The sequence below is a fragment of the Myxocyprinus asiaticus genome, chromosome 9, assembly GCF_019703515.2.
Source record: "Myxocyprinus asiaticus isolate MX2 ecotype Aquarium Trade chromosome 9, UBuf_Myxa_2, whole genome shotgun sequence".
Lineage (NCBI taxonomy): Eukaryota > Metazoa > Chordata > Actinopteri > Cypriniformes > Catostomidae > Myxocyprinus > Myxocyprinus asiaticus.
Genome location: NC_059352.1, coordinates 5,519,740 through 5,544,706, shown reverse-complemented (window position 1 = coordinate 5,544,706; position 24,967 = coordinate 5,519,740). Strand labels below are relative to the sequence as shown.

Genomic DNA, 24,967 nt, shown 5'->3' with positions numbered 1-24,967 from the left:
CACAACATAAACACTCAACAGTCTATCTCCCATTTTCTCTTATATACTCTTTAAGTTTTAAGTTTCATAAACTGTAGGTGAATACTTCTTTCGTGAAAGCAAAGTTCGGTTATTTGTATTTTTGAATCAAAGCAAGAAATGTGTTCATTTTGTGAGCCAAACTTTTTAACAAGCATAAGGAAAACTACCCAGTAAACTCACATTCATTGGCGAGATGTCTATAAAACAGTCATTATGTTTACATGGATTACTCGCAGATTTATTGCGAGAAGCGGGTTATTGTGAGAAAACGGCGTATTGCAAAAAGCAGCGTTCTGGTTTACATGCACTGTATAAGCGCCGTACTCTTTTCTCCCGTAAACATGCAGCTTGGTCAGTAAGCAGTTTTCTCCACAGCAACGTAATTTCCCAGCGGCGCTTGTGAAAATAACAAACATTGTATCAGAGGAAAACCTCACTATTTTATTCTCTGTTGCTTCGCTTTATTTCCAGATATTCCAGAGTTGTTGCTGTGTTTGTTTCCTTAAATTCTTTCGCAACCTGCAGCGGAATTGCACTTCAAAAGTGGGGTTTCCCTTTATGTAAAACTCCGGGATTCCCTCAATGTACCAGCGCATATAGGTGAACGTTAGGGACCGTCAATATTTTACAGTGGTGTTTATAAATGGGTATAGTTTATAGAGTATGTGCTTTTCCCACTGTACTCCCAGAAATGTTTTGCTGACTTGTTTTTGGGCTCCATCCTTTGACGTTTGTTATTCGGTCTGTTTACGCACATGTGCACTCCTCAAAAACCTGTTAGAACGCTGCTTGTGTTTACATGGCCACATAAGCAGCTTTCTCCGGGAGAAACCTAGGTGTGTTAAATCGCTTTCTCTTAATCCCTTAAATGCCGTAAGGAAAACGGTGTTATTGTTTACATGATGTTTCAGAATGCCACTTTCTGCAAAAACCCTGGAATAAACCATTTTCTTAAGTGCATGTAAACGTGGTCAATGCAATAACTAGAAAGCAGGTGTTCTGTTTTAAGCATCATATTTGTGTACAATTGCAGTAAAACATTTTCAAAAAGAGCAAAATCATACATTCTAAATGCTGAAGTATGCGTCTATTTTTCGCATGCCGCTACATCTTGCACACACTCCACAGGGACTCTACGCATGCAGCCCAGAATTTTTTAATTGACCTTGCGCACAAGTAGGCGTCTGTGCTTCGCATGTGCCTAGAGTTGACTGTACTAAAAAGTATCACAAAGCATTCGTAATGCGCATGTGTGAAAACATCTGTACGGGCTAGCGTTCAAAAGGGTATACTTTGAAAGGCTAGAACGTTTGATGCTAGAACTTTTAACAGCAGGCCAAACAACAAAGCATACCCTATCCTAAAAGCATAAACATTGCAAAAATGTGCTGAATGTCATAACATTTTGAGGCCGCATTTTAGCGACTATTAGCATACCCGCTAAAGATTACATCTAAACATGTAAATACACACAGTGTGTGTGTTAACATCCACATCAATATGCAGATTACAACCAGAAATCTGTTTATTCAAGAATCACAGCAACACGTTTACAAGGGATTTAAAATCATCAGATTACCTTTGACGTAAAAACATAAACAGTCATGCGCACAACACTTACGCACATTGAATAAGCCGGTAAGAAAAGATGTTTACATGCAACACGGAATCGGAGTACTTGGCGAAAATCTACCTGTGCCTATGTTTCGATTAAACCGTTTATGATCTTACCCCAAAAAAGGAAAGCAGTTACAGGCTTTTACATGACCTTGTTATAAAGCAGAATCGGTGTACAATCGTGCTCATTGAATAGACATTTTGTCAATGTGTGTGTGCTTTCAGGTCACAAAGGTTTGCCAATAGTACATGCTTCAATAGTTCACACTTTCTTTTACCTCACATTTCAGGAAAACTATAACTTGACAATCACTGGCTTGTACTACGGTCCTGCTGTATTGTACAGCGATCTCTCGAATCATGGCGATCGCCTAAAGCTAAGGTGTGTATCCATGTTATATGGCTGTTTTTGAGAGTAATGCTCCAAACAATATTCATGTCCTAACTTTATAAAAGCTGTCAATATTAATATTTACCTTTGCATGTTTTAACTTGCATCATCTTTAATTCAATACTTGCATATAATATGGTACAATAGAGTATGCATAGCTATACAGTGGATCAAAAAAGTATTTGGACAGTTAAGACAAACAAAATGTCTGAACATCATTGCATTAGATAACAAAATATCAAACCATATGGCATTTATTTTAAAGAAACACAACATAAGCACATTTTTACTACATTTGTGTAAACTTGGGCTTTTAGGACATAATACTATATACACACTCTCAGAGCGATAGACAATCATACACACACTGGTATGTTCACATTGTTGTCCCTTAGTGTGTTTGTTTTATTTTTGGGATAATGAGGGGTTTCCTTAGGGGATGTACATAGCCTTCAGTGTGACGGTCATTTAAAGACACACACCTTCATGCTCCCCCTCAACACCAGTCTGTTTATAGATCTCAAGCTCCTCCCTGGGCTCTTCTTGTTGCAACCTAAATTTGTCTCAGAGGACAAATTAAGGCAAAAAAGAAACTGAAGTAATTTATTACCCAGTGTCAAGTGCTGCATCCTCCTGTGTTACTAAAACAGCTGCCACTTTGATTATATATATACTTAGCTCTGAAGAGCTAAAGGAATAGTTCATCCAAAAAAAAAAATAAATAAATAAAATAAAAAACATCTTTCTTGTGTGGAACACTAAAGGAGATGTTTTAATGAATATTGTGGACCCTCTTTTCCATACAGTGGCAGTTAAGTGACTCATACAGTTGATACAGACTTTAACGCTTAAAAGGGACAAAAAAGTATCATAAAAGTAGTCCATGGGCTTTGTGTGACATATTCCAAGTCTTCTGAAGGCATGCGGTTTTTTTTAGGTTAGAAAACACACCTTTAAGTCATTTTTCAGTGAAAAGCTTGTGTTTTAGAGCTAAACAAGTTACTGCAAAAACATGCTCTCCACTGGTTTTATCATGCGCTAATGAATGCGTAACAGACTTCAATTTCTCACGAAGATTTGTTTCTCAGAAGACTTGTGCAGTAAGACTCAGAATATATTGCACAAGCCATATGGACTACTTTTTACTTTTTATGATATGTTTGGGTCACTTTTAAAGTGAGTCACTATCAACTACCATTGTATTGCAAAGATGAACCACGATATTCACTAAAACATCTCCTTTTTGTTTATACGGGTTTGAAATGACATGGGTGAGCTATTCCTTTAAACGAGATATAAAAGCATTTACAAAACCGATTTTGATTTGATGAGCCGCATTCAAAGCTGCTTTAAAATGACTATAAACGCACACCTATGTCCGTACATTATTACTATAAATGAGTCCGTTTGCTGCATTGCTAGGAAACCGCAAACAGCCCATAGTTAGAATAGAGAACTATATAACTTAGCAGAAGAATAGTTTATTCTTACAAATAAGAATAAGCAGAATACAACAAACACTATTTCCGCAAATGAACAAGCATGGAAAGCATGCAGAAATGGCCTGTTTGTCAAAACTTGCACTGTACAACCAGAGAACACTGTTTTGGATACTGTAGGATATTTCTGTATCCCATTACATAGCACGTTATTTAGGCATAACAGGACTTTCTGCTTGTTTCCAATTATGAGTTACAGTCCATGCCACACCCTTTCATATGTCAGTAAACAATAACATACATTACGAATTCATTGTAACTATTTTAATGTCTCAAATCAACCCAGATAGCAAAATAGGCTTGAGCCGGATCTGGCAGCATTTCGGGAGCGAGATTGGCCCACATACCACATGGAATAAACTGTGTGTCAGGATGTAAAAGCGATGAAAATTCTGACACTTTTTCAGTGTGACTGTCAATGGCTGTAAAAGCTTTTATTTTTATAATTTACTGACAGATACAAACATAGAATCTTGATTAATAGCCATGGCAATGAGACGAATTATTCAGTAAAGAGATCATGTTTATTGTTTGAATTCATTGAACTGTTTTTCATTGAATTTTTGCAGCATATCTGATTTGATTCGTTCTGTGACCAAGAGTAAGATTCCAGCTCTCCAGCAGATGTTTGAGATCATTCCCTCATTTGCTGAGGATGAGGAATGTGAGAAGACCCTGCCCATTAGATACCTCAGGTGATGTCAGCAAGTGGAAATATCACCAGAAATATGACCAAAGTAATGGTTGTCAACTAATAATGTATCTTTATTTACTCCAAATCTAACTTTATCTGCTAAATAGTCATAAAAATCACTTGAATATGAATGTTTTTAAATGTTTTAACTGGAAAATTGTTTTTAAAGTCAACATGAAATGCTTCTTGCAAACTAGTTTACTTATGTATTTTACTCTGAATGAAACATGATATACAACCAGATCAAATGCAGGGAGGGACTTGATTTTAAAGACAGACATTTTTTTCCTTTGGAATAATCTGCACTGATAAATTGTGGACTATATGGCCAGGAAAGAGTATTAACAAAGCAAATAGGGTTTTGATTTTTTAATTTCATGTTGACTTTGAGTAATCATGTCTTAATTATGATTTTTTTAACAGTCTGTAAATGAAATAGCATTGAATTAATTCTGTTCTTTAGCTAATGATTTTTAAAAAAAACATCTGTCTATCCACAATCTTCTGTGATATCACTCCTGTGCTTTGTTAGTTCCAGCCCTCATCCCTTTGTATGCACCCCATGACTACTCACCCCTCGACCATTGTTATGTATAAAAACAATTACAAAACAATGAAATACAGAGTAAAAGAGACAGCTAATCAGTCCCCAAAATGGATCTAAACAAGCTCTGTCTGCTCCAGTTAATTCATTTAATCACCTAGATACCTTTGTGTGCTTTCTTATCTAAATACATTAAATCAGTGAGAGTGTTACTCACAAAGCGACTAGAAAGCATTCTGGTTACAAGGCTCCAGTTCTAGACTTGAATTCTTGGTACTAAAATCCAAGAAAAGAGTTTCAATATGTATGTGTCAACATATCATGTTATTCTGTCAGTCCATTAGTAAAGCCTAATTTCAAAAAGCACATCTTGTTCACATCATTGCTGTTTATTTCTCAAAAATTTGCTTTTCCTAAAAATGAAGTGGAATTTTTGCATAGCACTTGAGATATTTCTGTTGAGGATTGGTAATTAATTATGTTATATTGAAAGACTAAATTTGATTCTCTGCAAAATAACTGGTTTTAAAGGTAAACAAATGAAAAAGCAAATTTAAAGTTGCTTATGTTGCTGCACATCTTTTCCATGAGCACTTGACCATGCACTCATAATAAATATATATATATATATACAGTACTGTGCAAAAGTTTTAGGCAGTTGTGAAAAATGTTGCATTGTGAGGATTTCTTCAAAAATAATGCCATAAATAGTTTTCATTTATCGCTTAAATGTCATACAAAGTCCAGTAAACATAAAAAAAGCGAAATTAATATTCGGTGTGACCACCTTTGCTTTAAAACAGCACCAGTTCTCCTAGATACACCTGGACACATTTTTTCTTGGTTGTTGGCAGATTGGATGTTCCAAGCTTCTTGGAGAATTCACCACAGTTCTTCTATTTAGGCTGTCTCAATTACTTCTGTCTCTTTATGTAATCTCAGACTGACTCGATGTTCAGTGGGGGATTTGTGGGGGCCATGACATCTGTTGCAGGGCTCCCTGTTCTTCTGTTCTAATCTTTTCTATTTGCAAAAGTAATGTTTTGGAGTCTAACATTTATATTTTCTATTGACACATCTTAATACAAATGCTTTTGTGGGCCTGGGTAGCTCAGTGGTAAAGACACTCCTCTAGAGTTCGCTAGTTCGAATCCAGGGTGTGCTGAGTGACTCCACCCAGGTCTCCTAAGCAACCAAATTGGCCCGGTTGCTAGGGAGGGTAGAGTCACACAGGGTAAACTCCTCGTGATCGCTATAATGTGGTTCGCTCTCGGTGGGGCGCATGGTGAGTTGTGCGTGGATGCCGCAGTGGATGGTGTGAAGCCTCCACACGCGCTATATCTCCGCGGTAATGCGCTCAACAAGCCACGTGATAAGATGCGCAGGTTGACGGTCTCAGATGCGGAGGCAACTGAGATTCGTTCTCTGCCACCCGGATTGAGGCGAGTCACTATGTCACCATGAGGACTTAGAGTGCATTGGGAATTGGGCATTCCAAATTGGGAGAAAAAAAATAAATGCTTTTGTGAAACATCTTATGTGCCTAAGACTTTTGCACAGTACTGTGTATATATATATATATATATATATATATATATATATATATACACATACACACACATATATATGTTATTTTTGATGCACTCTAGCCTGTCTTGAATACTATTATTCTAATGCAATTGAAACTTTGTAATACAGCATTTTTCGTACTATTGTCTCCTTAAGATAAATCACTTATGATGTATTATTCCTCTTTTGTAAGTCGCTTTGGATAAAAGCATCTGCCAAACGAATAAATGTAAATGTTATGTCTGTAATGAAGACCAAAAGATTTAGTATGGTGTCTGTTAGCTTGATAAAAAAGCATAAATATTTATTTTTTATATTAAACCATTTATTACAATATTTATTAACGCATATAAGCGTGTTATAGGAAATTATAACTGCAGCAGTTTATAGGCAATCTCAAAGGATGAGTCCGTTTTTGTCATAAATACATCAGATGTATCCAATGATGTCATTGCATATGATAGGCTGTCGACTTCCTGTCTTCATAAGAGCACTAAACTGGTAAAAGTCTGATCCCACTTGGTGCAAACTTGTGTGGGACTGGTGAAAAAATGGCTTTGGGACTTGAAAACCCACAGGACAAGACATCCGTTTAGTGCAGGTCTCCACCGATTTCCCCTCAACTCCCCTTGTTATGCCTGTTAGTTTCCGCCGCATGTTCACCAGAAAGTCCTTGGCTATTTTGCGGCTCACGTGTGGTTTTAAGTCAGCAGAATCTGGGCACTCTGGAAGATCCATCCAGTTTTTAATGAGATCTGCAAAGCTGTTGTCCCCAAGAACCAAGGGTTGCCGGTTACGTCCTCTGGTTAGCAAAGACGTGGTCCAGTCCTCGGGCTCACTGGCCTCAAATGATGTCCAACGTTCCAGGCAAGCGTCCGATGTAGATTTGGGTCGTATTTGGTTGGTGCGGACACACGCAGATGATGAAACACGTAAATTCCTTGTCCGTCGCAACACCATGCCTTCATCCTGCCACGATGCTTCGGAATATCCAGAATCAAAGTCCAGACTTTTCATGCTACACGGGGAACCCTGAGGTAGACACTCAACGTCAGCTTCCTCCTCCTCCTCCTCTAACGGGCTGGCCAGGCAGCAGGCGGAATCATAGGTGCCGGTGTCGCTTACATCAGAGATTCGCAGGCGGTTAAGTTGCTCGCGCTGTTGTGCCCTCTTTTGGCAGGCACGCGTTACTGCATAAGATCTATTAGGAGGGTCGATTGGTTCACGGATCTGTTTCAAATCCTGCAGAGATCTCATCATGTATTGCATCTGGTCCCGGAAACAGTCACCTGAATTCCGAATGCACAACTGGAGAAGACAGAAAAAGAAGAGGTTAGTGCCTTGGCTAAACTTAAACCCAGTCAGTTTGACTGATATTTTTTACAAATATTCACACTTTTTTACTTACTCTTAAATTACACGTTTAGCTTTGTCTCTTAAAATCTATCTATAATGATGAGATTTTTTTTTGCTGACATTCACACTTTTCTACTTAATCAGTCCTTAATATTGGTTCTACCAATAATTGACCCTATTTACTTTGTCTCTAAAGATTTATATCTGTAATGATCAGATAATTTTTTACCGATATTCACACTTTTCCATTTAATATGTCCTTAATATCGGTCCTACTGATAAATTACACTATTTGCTTTGTATCTAAAGATTTATATATGTAATGATGAGATACTTTTTTACCGATATTCACACTTTTCCATTTAATCGGTCCTTAATATCGGTTCTATCGATAAATGACACTATTTTCTTTGTTTCTGAAGATCTACATCTTTAATGATGAGATTATTGTTTTTACAGATATTTACTTTTCCACTTAATCTGTCCTTAATATCGGTTCTACTGATAAATGACAGTATTTGCTATGTATCTAAAGATTTATATCTGTAACGATGAGATAATTGTTTTACAGATATTTACTTTTCCATTTAATTGGTCCTTAATATCGGTTTTACTGATAAATTACACTATTTGCTTTGTATCTAAAGATTTATATATGTAATGATGAGATTATTTTTACCAATATTCACACTTTTCCATTTAATCTGTCCTTAATATCGGTTCTGTCAATAAATTACACTATTTGCTTTGTCTCTAAAGATTTATGTCTGTAATAATGACCTTTTTTTTTTTTTCACCCATATTCAAAATTTTCTACTTAATTAGTCCTTAATATTGGTTCTACCAGTAAATGAAACTGAATTTTGAATTTGTTTTGTCTCTAAACATCTATATCTAATAATATTATTTACAGGCAGCACAAACACACAAATTTCAATATAAGGATCTAGTAAATCATCGTGAATAATATAATGTGAAAAAAATTTGATATATCAATCTATGTTTGAATTGGCACATCTTAGGTGTAACCATGTTTTTTGGATCATGTACCATGGTACTACTATGGTATTCTTGAAAATATCATGTAAATACCATATGGTAATCATTCAGTACCATGGTATTACCATTTGATTCCATCACTGTACGATATACCGCCACAGAAATTTGTAAAAAAGTTGTAAAAAAACTCAAGCTTCCAAGAAATATAATCGCCTTGGAATAGTATGTTCGGACTAGGCAGATCAATCAAAAGCCCTAAATTAGCCAGTCATTGCTTTTAGTTTAGATAAAAAGAATAAGAAATTGTACATAATTTAATCCAGCAGCATTTAATCAACCGACAAACCAATGAGATCAGCATGATTGTGAGAAACAAATACACACTCAAATATACAATGTATGTGTCTCGAGGGAGAACAGTCAGAGTATGATGTGTGCAGATACATCTGCACTGATTGTGGGAACAGGAAACAAGAAGTGTCCCTTCCTGGCCTCACTTCTGGAGAGAAAGAGAGGGTGCACTTCTCCCACCTCAACTTCATGATTACAGATTGTTGTGGTCAAAAAGGGAAATTGTCATTTTTGGACAATGCTGCATAATGTAGGCCATTGTTTACTGTAAATGAATTGGAAATCCAACTAATTTTCTACTTCAGTGTGAAGTCTAAGCAGGCTAAGGCCAAGTCTTCACTAATTTATTGGAGTCTGAAACTCAATTTTCAGTTTTCTAACAGCGTTTTCGAAACGGTGGAGGTTTTCAGTGGAGAAAACCGGCATTCTAGTGTGGATTAAAGGTGTGTAAACGTAGTGAAATTAAAAATGTTTTTGGTTTTTTTTCAAAGGAACATTTTTTTTTATTTTATTTTTTTTATGTGGAAGTGGCCTAAAATTGACTCTTTATGCCATGAAACAAAAAATTAAAAAATCACATTTAAAGATAGCCTATAAATGCACTGATTATAAAAGAACAGCAGGATACTGTAACCGTACTGCTTGTCATTTAGGCAAGCAGACCGTATTTCTCCAGTGCAGTTTGAATACTTATTGCATTACCTGGGGTTAAATGCCTTATTTTTAGAAAGCCACTTTAATAAGGGTCTTTCAGAACCTGTTTTGTTTACAAGCCACCACCATCTGGTTTAGAACTTTAGGTATGTTCAGTATAAGTTAAGCTGGATGCATCTGACATACTGTCAATTACCACAATAATTAAATAAATCATGTTATTCCCTCAGTTTGCAAAAACAAAAAATCTAAAGTTGTGTTACTCTAATGTGCTTACAATGGAAGTCTATGAGGCAATCCAAACCCAGGAATTACGCTTGAAATGCATAACCAGAAATTCATCTGCCTAAAACTTGAATAACACGCACTTATAAGAATAAGCACTTTTAGAAACATTTCTTTTTCTTTTAAACCATCGAGAGTGTTTTGCCCCAAAGACATCCATTGTAAATGTACCACAAAATAACCGTCCTATTTTAAATGACCAAATGGGATCGTCCATTAAAATTCCCCAGTTATGACCAGGCTCAGCAATAGATAGTAATCACATTCCTCCTTTCAATGTACAATAAAATATTACGTTTAAAAAGTTATCCAGAGTACACTCCCCTTCAACAGCCAAAAAGTCCCTGTTTTCCAGAGATAACGTCCCCCTGCGCACAATTGATGTAGTTTACTTTCACTTCCAACACTTCCAACTGTGGCCCTTGAGCATTTGGAATATTTGGAGAATGCTTTTGAAAAGCATAAAAACATCTCTGTGTGAACTGGCTCTTAAATTCAACTCGAATGTAGCTTGCAGACAGGTTTTAAACAAAGCTATAGGACCAATGACTACTCTATGATGTTATCACAGCTGTGACAACTTAACCATTTGGCTCTTATCTGCAAGTGTGTGTGTGTTGGTTTTGGTGGTTTACGAGGAAATTTTTTAGGTTATACACTAGTCATTACGAGGGTATTATGCTATAAAGGTGGTTTACGAGGACATACCTAGTGTCCCCGTGATTCAAATAGCTTAAAAAACATACTAAATGTTTTTTTTGAAAATGTAAAAATGTCACAAGGTTTCAGTGATGCTTAGGTTTAGAGGTAATGTTATGGCTGGGGGATAGAATAGTAAATTTGTACAGGGAGAGTCTATGGAGAGTCCTCCTAAACCATTTTTACCTTAATTTTTTTATTTAAATAGGAAAATTACTGCAGTATAAGCCTATTTTAGAACAAATATTTTTACAAAACAAACTTTCAAAACTCTGTACCGACATTCTAGTGGAAGTGTTCACGCATGTCCCTTAATAAATGTGCCATATTTACCATAGTTTTTGCCAAAATACCAATTACTACATTTTTGTTACTGTTGTGTATCAGAATACATTAATATATCATTCAAAAAGTGTAGCTTTCAAAATCCTGTCATTTTGTTTGATATATTAATGACTGTTGTAACAAGTTAAAACAGTTTTACTGTAGTTATGGTTATGATAAATTTGCTGCAAATTGTCATCAGAGACAGAAGTGACCATTTGGTGCTAGTACATATACAAACAATAGATCACATGCTGCCAACATCAACCCATCAAGTAACCACAAATCCAAGGGAAAATAGAATATGTGTCTACTATATTAAATTCCATATATACAGTTTTAGTACACAGTCTACTATTTTTTTTTTTTTTTTTTTTTTTTAACTTTGTATAAGTACAAACCAAAAACAGAATCCTTGTAAAAAATAAATAAACATCTCGATAATATCATCTTCAGATTCAACAACTTTCTGGACTGAAAGAACTGTCACAAAACACTTACCATGTTTATTATTCGTGTGGAGTTAGTCCGCTTTGGTATATGTCATTTCCCCTACAAAAACAGATGGACGTAGCATTAAATCTTTTTTTCTCTGTGTGTATGGATTTAAATAATGAACAACTATGTATGAGATCTTAGGGCGTTTGAGATACTTACACCAAGATCCAAGATTTATAAAGTGCTCCAAAACGATAATAAACGTTGCTGCACGCGTCTCTCGTCTCTCTGTCAATGCGCGTGTTGCTGTGAGCGCTGAACGCTTTTGAGCGCGCCGTCAGTTTCCTGTCAGTCTCTCAACCAATCAGCGACGCGCGTCATCCCGCAAACCAATAGTGAGAAGTGAAATCTGAGCGCAGAACATGCTCAGTTGGTCACTTTTATTTATTTAATTTTTATTTATTGTTTTTATTTTGTAGAAACTTTTATATTAATAAATATACGTGCATTTACCAAAAACCATTTTATATATATATATATATATATATTTCGGACATATGTTTATTTTTGTAATTGTGGTTTTGGAGTAAATTAAATAGTGTAATGGATAGACTGACAGCGAAAACCATCCGTTTCATTATTAACAGAAACAATATAAATAATTACCATGGTAATACCATGTTTTTGGACGATAAATACCATGATACTATAGTATTTGAATATGATATTTATTTATAACTATTTTACCATTTTGTTGCCATAACCATCACCCAGCATTTCTGTCATTAATTGCTTTTCCTGATTAAGTTGAATAACTTAAAAGGCTCATATCAGTTATTTTAAACAGCAGGATTGTCAATCATTTTTAGTTCATTTACACCGCAAAGAGTGTCTCTGCTGCCATCACGTGCTCATGTAATACAATTACAGAGGTGCATAAAATGTAATTCCACCATACAGAGTTGTAACGATTTTATTTTTGTACCATCAGTACGTGCCATCTGGATTTTCAATTACAAATACATTTGCCATTAAGTCTTTCTGCCCCATTAACTCCAAAATGTGTAGCTTAATAGACAAACTCTGGTGTCTCATTACGATAGCAGATACGCTTGATGAGTCTGTTTTTCTGTCGCAGTGTCAATTTAATATAATTTTTTAAAGTGACATTTCCATTAATTGATAACGCTCTGCCCATCTTTTAGTTACTGTACGTGCATGCGCATGTATATTTTACTGTTCATGCAATGCATATTGTCTTGTGATAATCAGATCACGTATGTTACTGTACTGCGTTTATTGTTGTCGTGTTGAATATAAAAAAGTTCCTAATATACATATGCAATTTAAAAAAAATCTACAAACTTTTCTGCTCGTCTTACAAACACAACAACATAAAAGAATCAACCGAGGTTCCTACCTTACATATGCTGTAATAATAATACTAATAATAATAACTTAAAACACGTGCCAGGTTCGTAGAAATGTAATCTTTGTGTCCATACTGGTTTTATAAATATTTGAAAATATATTTATAGGATTTTATAAAATTAATTTAATTTTAAAATGTTGTGTTGTTACCATAGAGTAAAATGTATTGAAATACTTTCCTTGCACCTTGAATACACATGAATGTATATAATAATTAAAGAAATAATCAAATTATATATTTTTTTATCAAATATCATGAATATTTGAGTCATGATTATCAAGAAAATAATAATCAGGGTTACTCTACTTTGAGTATGATTTGATGGACACGTTTTAAAATATTTAAAACAATGTTTAATTTTTTTTTATTTATTTATTTTTAAGAATGACACTTTAATTAGGGGTTCAAGCCTGAACTGCTAGAAACCCTATTGTTTTTGTCAGGATTTTTATTATTATTATTGTTCTGCCCTAAAACTGATCGTGCAGACATTTGTAACTATGGTAGTACTCCGGCTGGCTCGCCATACGTATGGAATCGGCCCATAGGTGGCGCTATTGTGGAGAAAAGAAAAAAAAATCACATTTTTTTGCTATTTTGGTTTGTTAAATAAAAAGTCAAAACGAACTCGTCCCGCTTGCCCGATCGGAACCAAACCAGTGCAGAAAGATTCAGCAGACTCCCAATATAAAAAGTTAAAGGAATTTTGAAATTGTGATTTATTGTCAAATGGGCGTGGCCATCTTTACTAAAACAGTTGTAACTTTTGAACGGATTGAGATATTACCACCAAATTTGGTACACATATGCATGGGATCTGAGGACACACATAGAAAATTGCAAGCCTTTGCCTCTTGGTGGCGCTATAATAATTAAACTAAAAATGGCTCTAACTATGGAACTGTTGGTCCGATCAGCTTGACATTTTGCATGCCACGTCTTTGTCCAAGGTGCCTTCAAGGTCTATGTAGACAGTCCTATATCTTGAAAAACATGGCCGCCATCGGCCAATCAGTTTTTAGCAGCTATTTGACAAGGTTAAAAAAGACGTATCAGAACGAAAGGTGGTAGGCCTATTGCAGAGGTTTCTGCAAAATTGGGGGGAAAAAAAATGGCCGGCAAACATACATAGGGGCCGTGGTCACTTTTACTAAAACGTTTAAAACTCTTGAAAGGAATGGGATTTTATTACCAAATGTGGTACACATATGCATGGGGTCATTCTGAGGGCACACAAAAACAATTGTGTATCTCTGCTTCTTGGTGGCGCTATAATAATTAAACATCTAAAAATGGCTCTAACAATGGAACCGTTGGTCCGATCGACTTGAAAATTTGCATGCAGGGTCTTTGTCCAAGGTGCCATCAAGTTCAACGAGGACAGTCGCATATCTTGTAAAACATGGCCGCCATCGACCAATCAACTTTTAGCAGCTATCTGAACTAGTCCTAGGCCATTCACCCGATCGGAACCAAATCAGAGCAGAAAGGTTCTCTGGAGTCCCATTCTCAATAGTTATCAAAATAAAAGTTTAAACTTTCAATGTACCGCTGCAACGGACCACCAAAATGTACAAAGTGGAGGTGGCCACTTTTTCTTAAATGGTTAAAACTCTTGAACGGAATAAGATATCACCAAATTTAAAACACTTATGTAGGAGGTCATTCTAAGGACACATAAAAATTGGGTACCTCTGTCTCTTGCTGGCGCTATAACAGTCAGAAATGTAAAAAATACAATATCTCTGTTCTACCTCGCCTGATGTTTCTGAAAATGAAGGCACTAACATTGTTTTAGTTGCAGACAGACTGTCTAATTAATGTTATATGTACTTAAAGGACCTTAAAGGCTTGAACCCCATTAATCACTGCTTGCAGCTACATTTATATATTTATTTTTTGACTCTGGACAGTTACACCACTTAGATATAATTGACATTAAGCCTCAGAAAAGATGTTCATCATAGCAGATGTGTATTCGAGTAATTGTTTTGTGTGAGTTGCATGTTTAATATACTTTTGAAACATAAACCCCCTTGATGTTGAGCATAAAGAAATCTGAAAATCTGTTTTTTGCTAAACAGGTTTCTGTGTAAAGTGCAAAGAAAACTGACATTTTTAATGTGTGCAAGACAAAAGTGTTACACAGACACAAAGGGTTTATCTTACATATTAACTTTTATTTTCAAGGAAATCTTTTATGGTATTGAGATATTAACCCAAGACTGTTAAGTTTTATTTAGCTCTTAAAATGTTCGACACTTTTACACTTTGATAGCGTGAATAAAACCAACCCTATATGTTCTACAGACAGTGAAGGCACAGACATCAAGCAAAAGAAGGAATGATACAGCAACAAACAAGAAATGTGTGGACAGATATAAATATTTCACATGTTAGTCAAAGTCAAGCTAGCAGAATGTGTCAAGACATTTCAGCGGCTGTAGGAATGTTATGCTGTGGTCTGGAGCGAGCGAGCAATTTTATATGATCTGTCATGCAACAACATACAGTTAGAGCCGGGGATAAGTATTCGGTGCTAAAGTTTTACAAAAGTGAAATTTCGTGGTCTCTGTGCTCACATTAACTTTACAAAATAAGCATTTTGCCATCAAGTTTAATAAAATTAGCACATCCATAAACGAAGTGAATGCATTTATAGCAAAATCCTCACCCACCCTGTTTTTAACCTGTCGAAAACAAAAACAAATATCAGAATATAATCCTGACTCTCCTCCCATTTTCTTTTTAGACAGAAAATAACTCAAAATTAAATATTTACAAATGAGGTTCAGGGAAGAAGGATGGTGTGTTGGAATCCGGTGAAGTTTCTCTTTTCCTTGTTCACAAGTCTTTTTCAGATTATCACAAAAAAAACAAAAAAAAAAACATTACAATTCATTTACTAGGCAATCAAGCATTTTGTGTATAACCCATTGTCCAGGTCCACCAAGTAGTTTACACCTTCCTGAGGAATAATCATAACAAAATAAACAAGATTAATAACAAAAATGTAATCAAATTTGATGTCAACATTAAACGGCGTCAACATTTAAACCGGCTTGACTTCCATAATGTGACATTTTTTAGTAAAATTGAGTATGTAGGGCAAGACTTGATGTTATCCTTTAAGAACTGATTAGATGAAATGATTTGATAAAAGATTATAAAAGACAATTTTTTTGCTTCCTAGGAATAAAGTGAACTGCTAAAAGTAAATAGGGTATATTTTGATTTCATGTTGACTTCAAAAGTTTGATGCTTTGGACAATTCTGTGCATGGATGTTGTGTGTTAACCTCATTATTCTCATCATTAAAAAAGGCCGCAATCCTTCAGGTTGTTTTTAATGATGACGTCAGTGACCGCATCAAACACAAACTGCACATTCTTAGTGTCAGTAGCGCAGGTGAAGTGGGTGTAGATTTCCTTTGTGTCCTTTTTCTTGTTGAGATCCTCAAATTTGGTCTGGATGTAACTAGCAGCCTCGTCATATTTGTTGGCTCCTATATAGAAAAAATGTACAGAAAAATATTGTCAGGGGTTTACCAGACTTGGACTGATTTTTCTTATTACTGCAACATTGAGTTTTGTTATTTAAATCTTTAAAAATACTTTAAAAATGCATAATTTCTCGTTATTGCCACATATGTCATGTTACTATTTACTAGTTGTGACCCCAAAATGTTTCACATGGCAAATGAAACCAAACTAAAGTCTAGGGCTGCAACTAATCATTATTTTTATAATTGATTATTTCTTCAATTAATATGATAAAAAAAGCAATTCTTTCCCCTATATTTTATTAAAGTTCATTTATTAAAAGATAAATTACCAAAAAAGGCTGAAATTATACATTTCAATATAAATTGTATATACTGTAGCTTTTTTTAAAGCCAAATTTTATTTCTTATATTGTAGTTAAAAAAAAGTTTTGAAACACTTGACTGAAATGTTTCTCATGATCTTAAAAATCTTTTGATCTGAAGGCGTATGCTTAAATGTTTGAAATTAGTTTTGTAGACAAAAATATAATTGTGCCAACATATTAATTTATTATAGATCTAAAATGTAATAAAAAAATAAATAAAAAAAAGTTTTTGAAATTGTTGACTTGGACCAAATAATAAGGAAAAGCAGCCAATAAGTGCCCAACATATAGATGAGAACTCCTTCAATACTGTTTAAAAAGCATCCCAGGGTGATACCTCAAGAAGTTGGTTGAGAAAATGTCAAGAGTACATGTCTGCAAATTCTAGGCAAAGGGTGACTACTTTGAAGATGCTAAAATATAACACAGTTCTGATTTATTTTTGATTTTGTTTAGTCACAACATAATTCCCATAGTTCCATTTCTATTATTCCATAGCTGTGATGACTTTACTATTATTCTAAAATGTGAAAAATGAATGAGTAAGTGACCCTAAACTTTTGACCGGTAGTGTATGTATGTATATATATATATAAATTAGGTTGAAGATATAAATGTTTCAATATAAATAGCATATTCTGAAGCTTTTTTAAAGCCAAATTTTATTTCTTATATTTTAGTAAAATTTATTTATTAAAAATATAAATTACAAAATATATAAATGACCAAAAAAGGCTGAAAATATGTGTTTAAATGTAAATTAACAATACTATAGCTTTTTTAAAGCCAAATTGTATTTTCTATTTTAGTCAAATTTATTTATTAAAAATATAAATTACAATATATAAATGACCAAAAAAAAAAAAAGGCTGGAAATATACGTTTAAATGTAAATTGCATATACTGTTGCTTTTCTTAAAGCCAAATTGTACTTCTTATATTTTAGAAAATGTATTTATGAAAAATATAAAGTATAAAAAAATGAAAATATAAATGTTTCAATATAAATTGCATATAGTGTAGTTTTTTTCCCCAAAGCAAAACTGTACTATTTATATTTTAGTACAATTTATTAAAAATATAAATGATTGAAAAAATGTATGATAAAAATAATCAAAATAAGGATTAAAACTCAATATAAACTGCATCTACTGTAGTTTTTTTTTTTTAAAGCCAAATAATTTTTTATTTTAGTACAATTTATTAATGTGAATTATTGAAAAAAAAATACAGTTGAAGTCAGAAGTTTACATACACCTTAGCCAAATACATTTAAACTTCTTTTTTCACAATTTCTGACATTTATTCATAGAAAACATTCCCTGTCTTAGGTCAGTTAGGATCAATACTTTATTTTAAGAATGTGAAATATCAGAATAATAGTAGAGAGAATGATTTATTTCAGCTTTTATTTCTTTCATCACATTCCCAGTGGGTCAGAAGTTTACGTACACTTTGTTAGTATTTGTTAGCATTTCCTTTAAATTGTTTAACTTGGGTCAAATGTTTTGGGTAGCCTTCCACAAGCTTCTCACAATAAGTTGCTGGAATTTTGGCCCATTCCTCCAGACAGAACTGGTGTAACTGAGTCAGGTTTGTAGGCCTCCTTGCTCGCACACGCTTTTTCAGTTCTACCCACAAAGTTTCCATCAGATTGAGGTCAGGACTTTGTGATGGCCACTCCAATACCTTGACTTTGTTGTCCTTAAGACATTTTGCCAGAACTTGAGTTATGCTTGGGGTCAATGTCCATTTGGAAGACCCATTTGAGATTGAGCTTTAACTTCCTGTCTGATGTCTTGAGATTTTGCTTCAATATGTCCATATAATTTTCCTTCCCCATGATGCCATCTATTTTGTGAAGAGCACCAGTCCCTCCTGAAGCAAAGCAGCCCCACAACATGATGCTGCCACCCCCATGCTTGGGATGGTGTTCTTCAGCTTGCAAGCCTCACCCTTTTCCTCCAAACATAATGATGGTCATTATGGCCAAACAGTTCATTTTTTGTTTCATTAGACCAGAGGACATTTCTCCAAAAAGTAAGATCTTTGTCCCCATGTGCACTTATACACTGTAGTCTGGCTTTTTTATGTCAGTTTTGGAGCAGTGGCTTCTTCCTTGCTGAGCAGCCTTTCAGGTTGTGTCCATATAGGACGCGTTTTACTGTGGATATAGATACTTGTCTACCTATTTCCTCCAGCATCTTCACAAGATCCTTTGCTGTTGTTCTGGGATTGATTTGCACTTTTCGCACCAAACTACGTTCATCTCTAGGAGACAGAATGCGTCTCCTTCCTGAGCAGTATGATAGCTGCGTGGTCCCATGGTGTTTATACTTGCGTACAATTGTTTGTACAGATGAACGTGGTACCTTCAGGCGTTTGGAAATTGCTCCCAAGGATGAACCAGATTGTGGAGGTCCACAATTGTTTTTCTGAGGTCTTGGCTGATTTCTTTTGATTTTCCCATGATGTCAAGCAAAGAGGCACTGAGTTTGAAGGTAGATACATCCACAGGTACACCTCCAATTCAGTATACCTCCTATCAGAAGCTAATTGGCTAATTGCCTAAAGGCTTGATATCATTTTCTGTAATTTTCCAAGTTGCTTAAAGGCACAGTTAACTTAGTGTATGTAAACTTCTAAACTTTCAATTAGAAGTGAAACAATCTGTCTGTAAAATTTTTTAGAAAAATTACTCATGTCATGCACAAAGTAGATGTCCTAAACAACTTTCCAAACTATAGATTGCTAATATGAAATCTGTGGAGTGGTTAAAAAACTAGTTTTAATGACTTCAACCTAAGTGTATGTAAACTTCTGAATTCAACTGTAAATGATATAAATGATCAAAATAAGGTTGAAAATATAAATGTTTCAATATAAATGGCATATACATTTGTTCTATAGACATAAGTGACACTGTACAGTTACTGTTCTTATAAAATATTTCTTGCTTTACATGTAGCATTTCAGTCACGGTCACTTTTAACCTAAATTTGATGTCCAACAACAAATGTTTATGAAACTACACAGTTAAATCAAAATGATTGCGCTCCCTTTTTCTGTTGCGATTGGTTTGGTTGATGCAGATGGATTCGCTCGAATTATGTCAGAATGCAAACTCAAAGTTCATCCAGTCAGAGAAGTAGTCCTACCTCAAAAGGGATGATTTAAACAACTTTACAGCTCAGATAATAAACATTTGTTAACTGAATTATTCATGTAAGCACTTTTAACAAAAATACAAGCTTTACATTTCTGTTTTTAATCCCTTAAACAGTATCGCCCCAGGTATTCCCACTGTAAATGCCTTTGCTTTAAAGAGAAAAATAATGGTATGAGGTAATCAACATTATGCCACAAATACTGTCAATACAGCTTAACTTGTATTGAACCTGGAACATTCCTTTAAACTATACCAAAATGCCACGAGTTCAGCTTTAATGGTTGGTGACGCACAGACCTGAATATTCAGGGAAGCAGATGTTGAGAGGGCTGTGCGTTATCTTCTCTTCAAACAGATCCTTCTTATTGAGGAAGAGGATGATGGAGGTCTCTGTGAACCACTTGTTGTTACAGATGGAGTCAAACAGCTTCATGCTTTCATGCATGCGGTTCTGAAACAGACAAGGGGAATTATATTATATGGGCAAAGGTACTATACAGCAATACAACACAAGAGGGCGCTGTTAGCTCATATGTTTTACTTGTCTTAAAGGGATAGTTTACCCAAAAATGAAAATTCTGTCAGTTTATTCAGCCTCATGTTGCTCAAAAAGTGTATCTCTTAATTTTTGCTCTCGTCACAAAACATATTAATTCTGACCACATCTCAAATTCTGCTAATTTCATAGCTTACATTTTATGTATCTTAAACAATTAAATTATATTTTCACACTTTTTACTTTGTTTCGCAAAATTCAAGCTTGATTGGAAATGACACAATAAAATATTCTGCTAACAGTTGATTTTTACCTTGAAATACCTTTGTTTTCTTCAAACATTAATTGCAAGCGTGCTTTTCACTGCAACTTCTCTCGACTTTGTTAACAAGTACACTAAAAGTTTGGTGTGGTGGAAATGCTAGCACAACTGTGGGACAGTTCTATGTTTTGTAAAATTTATAGAAATAATGTTCACCCAATAAATATTGAAATGGTTTGTTTATTTCACTTTTTTTGTTCAAATTATTATGATTTTAAACATGTAATCATTTGTATTTTAATAATTGTTTATTGAAAGTCTGGGTCTGGTACAAGGCTAAAACAATAAAATATACAGGTGATCATAAAAGGCATTTGAAAAATACCAAAAATAAATGAAGACCTGGTAAAAAAAAACATAAGTCAGTTTTTTTTTTGGGGGGGGGGGGGATTTTTCCCCTTTTTCTCCCAATTTGGAATGCCCAATTCCCAATGTGCTCTAAGTCCTCGTGGTCGCATAGTGATTCACCTCAGTCCGGGTGGCGGAGGATGAATCCCAGTTGCCTCCGCGTCTGAGACAGTCAACCCGCGCATCTTATCACGTGGCTTGTTGAGCGCGTTGCCACGGAGACATGGTGCGTGTGGAGGCTTCACGCCATCCACTGCGGCAACCACACTCAATTCACCACGCGCCCCACCGAGAACAAACCACATTATAGCGACCACGAGGAGGTTACCCCATGTGACTCTACCCTCCCTAGCAACCGGGCCAATTTGGTTGCTTACGAGACCTGGCTGGAGTCACTCAGCATGCCCTGGGATTCGAACTAGCGAACTCCAGGGGTGGTAGCCAGCATATTTTACCACTGAGCTACCCAGGCCCCTACATAAGTCAGTTTTAATGAGACCTTCATATATAATAAAGTTTTAATAATTTAAATGATCAAAACAAGGTTTAAAATATAAATGTTTCAATATAAATTGCATACATTAGTTGAAAAACTCCACAGTTTTAAAGGCAGCAGGGCATAAATAAATGATAAGAAAAAATTAATATTAAAACGGTTTATTGGTCATTTCACTTGATTTGGATAATTATAATTGTAACCCTTGTGCTGTGTTGGCTATCACTCCATGTGTTCCTGGGCAAAATGACCATTAATGACCATATTTTATGAATCTCACGTAATCTATATATTATCACTTAATACTGCTAGTAACTAGAACAGGTTTTGTACCTCTTTTTGGAATTTATTGACAATAGGCCTAAACTACCTGAGCTAATGCAATTTATTATTTTAAATACCATACATAAAATGTTCTGTCCTGTTTATCACACTATTTTAATGTTTAAACATTTTTTTTTTTTTTTTTTTTTTTTAACTCTTATTTTAATAAGTGGCAGAAAGTCACATTTGTGATGTTCCTGGTTAAAAATGATCAGCCCATTAAAATGTATATACTGTAAATCTCTCATTATGAATATATTTTCATTAGATATTGCATTAGAACTTGATTTCTAGTAATCAGAAGAGGTTTTGTACTTCTTTTTTGAACTTATTGATGGTACGTTTTGTTGACCTGACTTATAAACTTATAAAAATGTTCTGTGATATTTATCACACAATTATTATTTTAATGTTGTTTTAATATATTTAACAAAGAAGTTTGCTTTGACACACTTTTATTTTCTCAAAAATGGCACATACCTGTTGTGTTACTGGTCAAAATTGATAGCATACAAGAAAGAACATCGGCCAAAGAATCAAAGGGTGTGTGTGTGTGTGTGTGTGTGCGTTTTCGAAGACTGCATGTGTGCAAGTATACATGCACATATGTGCTCATCAGATGGTTGGACAGGCTCCTGAACACTCATTTTTTCTTTTTTTGTAGACCTGCCCATTAGGGTTGCTCTGATACCAAAATTTTGGCTTTGGTACGATACCAGCCCTGATACCTCGGTATCGATACTAACTCAATACTTTTTTTAAAAAAAAACTCGGATTTTTTATGAAATTACACAGAAAATTAATACAAATTATGCATTTTCTGTTTGAATTTTTCTGGATTCCATGTTAAATGTTTTAATTAAATGTTATGATCAAATTGTGTTTAATCAAATACATACTGTTCAGCTTTAATCAAATGAAAATATAATACTTTTCAACACATATATATACATATATATATATACACATATTGCTTACAGATAATAATACTAATAATATTTTTTATTATTATTTTCAAATGGTCTTTGATTTCATCTCAAAACTCTCACATTACATTACATTTTGCTAATGGCAGCATTCTTTAATATGGCATCGAAACTAACAACAAGATGATGTCGTACCGTTTTAAATGTTTTGGTATTGCGATATTTCATTAGTACCGGTATACCACAAAACCCTACTACCCATTCATTTCCAATGGCCGGTCATTTTTGACCGGGAACACAAACAGCTGTTACAAAGTGAAATAAAACCAATAAAATGTAAAGAAAATTGTCCAATTTTTGTTTTGTTTTGTTTTTTAGATACCATATGTGAACAAAGTCAAGGAATTTTATTCCAACTGAATGAAAAAAACAACATACCGGAACACAACATAAGGGTTAAACATATAATAATTTGTATTTTAATTAATAATGGATTTTCAGTGTAGTATTGAAAGTCTGGGTCTAGGACAAGGCTAAACAATAACATCTATAGGTATACATAAAGTACCAAGGAAGAGCTTGTAAGAAAAAATCTCTATGTCAGTTTTAATGAGACCTTCATAGAGGTATAAAAAAAGAAAAAAGGGTGAACTCTATCAGTTTTAATAAAAATCAACCCCTGGGACATGAAGCACCCATACTGTATATAGACTTCAATTTAGGCCTGTTCCTCACCAAAAAAAAGGGTTTCATAAGACTTGAAAGACTTATAGCACAAGATGACATTAACTATATCAATGGAACCTTTCTTTTGCCCATTAATGCCTTGACAAGTCTTTGCTTTTGAACACATTTGTGTATAAAGCAGCACACTACCAGTCAAAAGTTTGGGATGATTTAGAAGTATCTAATGCTCACCATCTCCTCATCTTCTGCCAGCACCAGGTCATAAGCGCTCAAGGCCACACAGAAGATGATGGCTGTGACTCCTTCAAAGCAGTGGATCCATTTCTTCCTCTCTGATCGCTGACCTCCAACATCAAACATCCTTGAGAGACAGAGAGTGCCATGAAAAGCCAGAGAATATTTTATGTCGGAGATATTGAGATGAACACTTTGTCCTTCAGATGACCATTAAGATTTCTTGAGCTTCTGGCAAGAACAAACACATCCCTTTAAATTTCCATATAATGCTCCTTCAGCTATAATAAATAACCACTTCTACACATCCACAACTCTGATAGATCATAACTAATTTTCTGAAAAACTGGCAAAATCTCCTTTTTTTTCTTCTTAAATTTAATATTTTATTTTATAGCTGATTGATTTGTGTACACACTATAAAACACATCTGAAAGGGATGCTTCTAGACGCACAGCAAGAAATGTTTCTCACTTGAAGTGCAGATCTTTAAAAGTGAAATGCGTCTCCACGATCCCAGTGGTTTTCACTCTGGTCCTCAAAACGTCCTGCTGGGTGGGAATGTAGTCCGCCCGCGCTATCCTGTCCAGATCATTCAGATAACTGCACAAAGACGCACACACAAAAAGGTCACTCAAACAGCTGAGATAAATAACTGTAATCGAAATTAATCATTAACACAAACAGAGCATCTTATTCTCAATGACCTTGCTAAGCACAGCATAAAATCTGCCTTAATTTATCGCATTCTGTGTTAAGTGGGCAGAAGCCTCATGTTTGTATTCACTGTTTCTGTGCTGATTTTAGCAATTCGACACCTGCTTCAATGTCAGATAAGGGTTGTTTATATAGCTTGTCTTACGCTTCAGAATGGAATACTAGTCTATTGCTTACTGCAAGGGATCTCAAACTTTTTGTCAGCAGAACCTCTTATATTAAATAATACAGGTGCATCTCAATAAATTAGAATGTCGTGGAAAAGTTCATTTATTTCAGTAATTCAACTCAAATTGTGAAACTCGTGTATTAAATAAATTCAATGCACACAGACTGAAGTAGTTTAAGTCTTTGGTTCTTTTAATTGTGATGATTTTGGCTCACATTTAACAAAAACCCACCAATTCACTATCTCAAAAAATTAGAATATGGTGACAGGCCAATCAGCTAATCAACTCAAAACACCTGCAAAGGTTTCCTGAGCCTTCAAAATGGTCTCTCAGTT

General features: G+C 34.8%; 3 protein-coding genes across 6 annotated transcripts in view; 1 reads left to right on the top strand and 2 right to left on the bottom strand.

The window, feature by feature from the left end:
* Positions 1-5,132, top strand: part of uba7 (ubiquitin-like modifier activating enzyme 7) — a 79,521-nt gene extending 74,389 nt beyond the window's left edge. For all 3 annotated transcript variants that reach the window (XM_051707084.1, XM_051707083.1, XM_051707085.1), the window contains 2 exons: positions 1,929-2,020; positions 4,098-5,132. In XM_051707084.1, the coding sequence (XP_051563044.1) occupies positions 1,929-2,020; positions 4,098-4,227 (222 nt within the window). In that variant the 3' untranslated portion in view covers positions 4,228-5,132. The remainder of the gene's footprint in view (positions 1-1,928; positions 2,021-4,097) is intronic.
* Positions 5,133-5,283: 151 nt separating this feature from the next.
* On the bottom strand, positions 5,284-11,755 carry LOC127446302 (PAK4-inhibitor inka2-like). Its single transcript, XM_051707111.1, has 3 exons — positions 11,661-11,755; positions 11,505-11,555; positions 5,284-7,643 (listed from the first exon to the last, which is right to left on the bottom strand). Exons 2-3 carry the CDS (start codon positions 11,505-11,507, stop codon positions 6,765-6,767), a joined length of 882 nt encoding a protein of 293 aa, XP_051563071.1. The 5' UTR covers positions 11,508-11,555; positions 11,661-11,755; the 3' UTR covers positions 5,284-6,764.
* A 3,277-nt stretch (positions 11,756-15,032) lies between these two features.
* Positions 15,033-24,967, bottom strand: part of LOC127446297 (guanine nucleotide-binding protein G(i) subunit alpha-2-like) — a 108,077-nt gene continuing 98,142 nt past the window's right edge. The window contains exons 5-9 of one of the 2 annotated variants that reach the window (XM_051707104.1): positions 24,220-24,348; positions 23,743-23,872; positions 20,210-20,363; positions 16,172-16,378; positions 15,033-15,841 (exon numbers count right to left, since the gene is read on the bottom strand). In XM_051707104.1, the coding sequence (XP_051563064.1) occupies positions 16,188-16,378; positions 20,210-20,363; positions 23,743-23,872; positions 24,220-24,348 (604 nt within the window). In that variant the 3' untranslated portion in view covers positions 15,033-15,841; positions 16,172-16,187. Of the gene's footprint in view, positions 16,379-20,209; positions 20,364-23,742; positions 23,873-24,219; positions 24,349-24,967 lie in introns of both variants that reach the window. The other variant, XM_051707103.1, reaches the window with a different exon arrangement.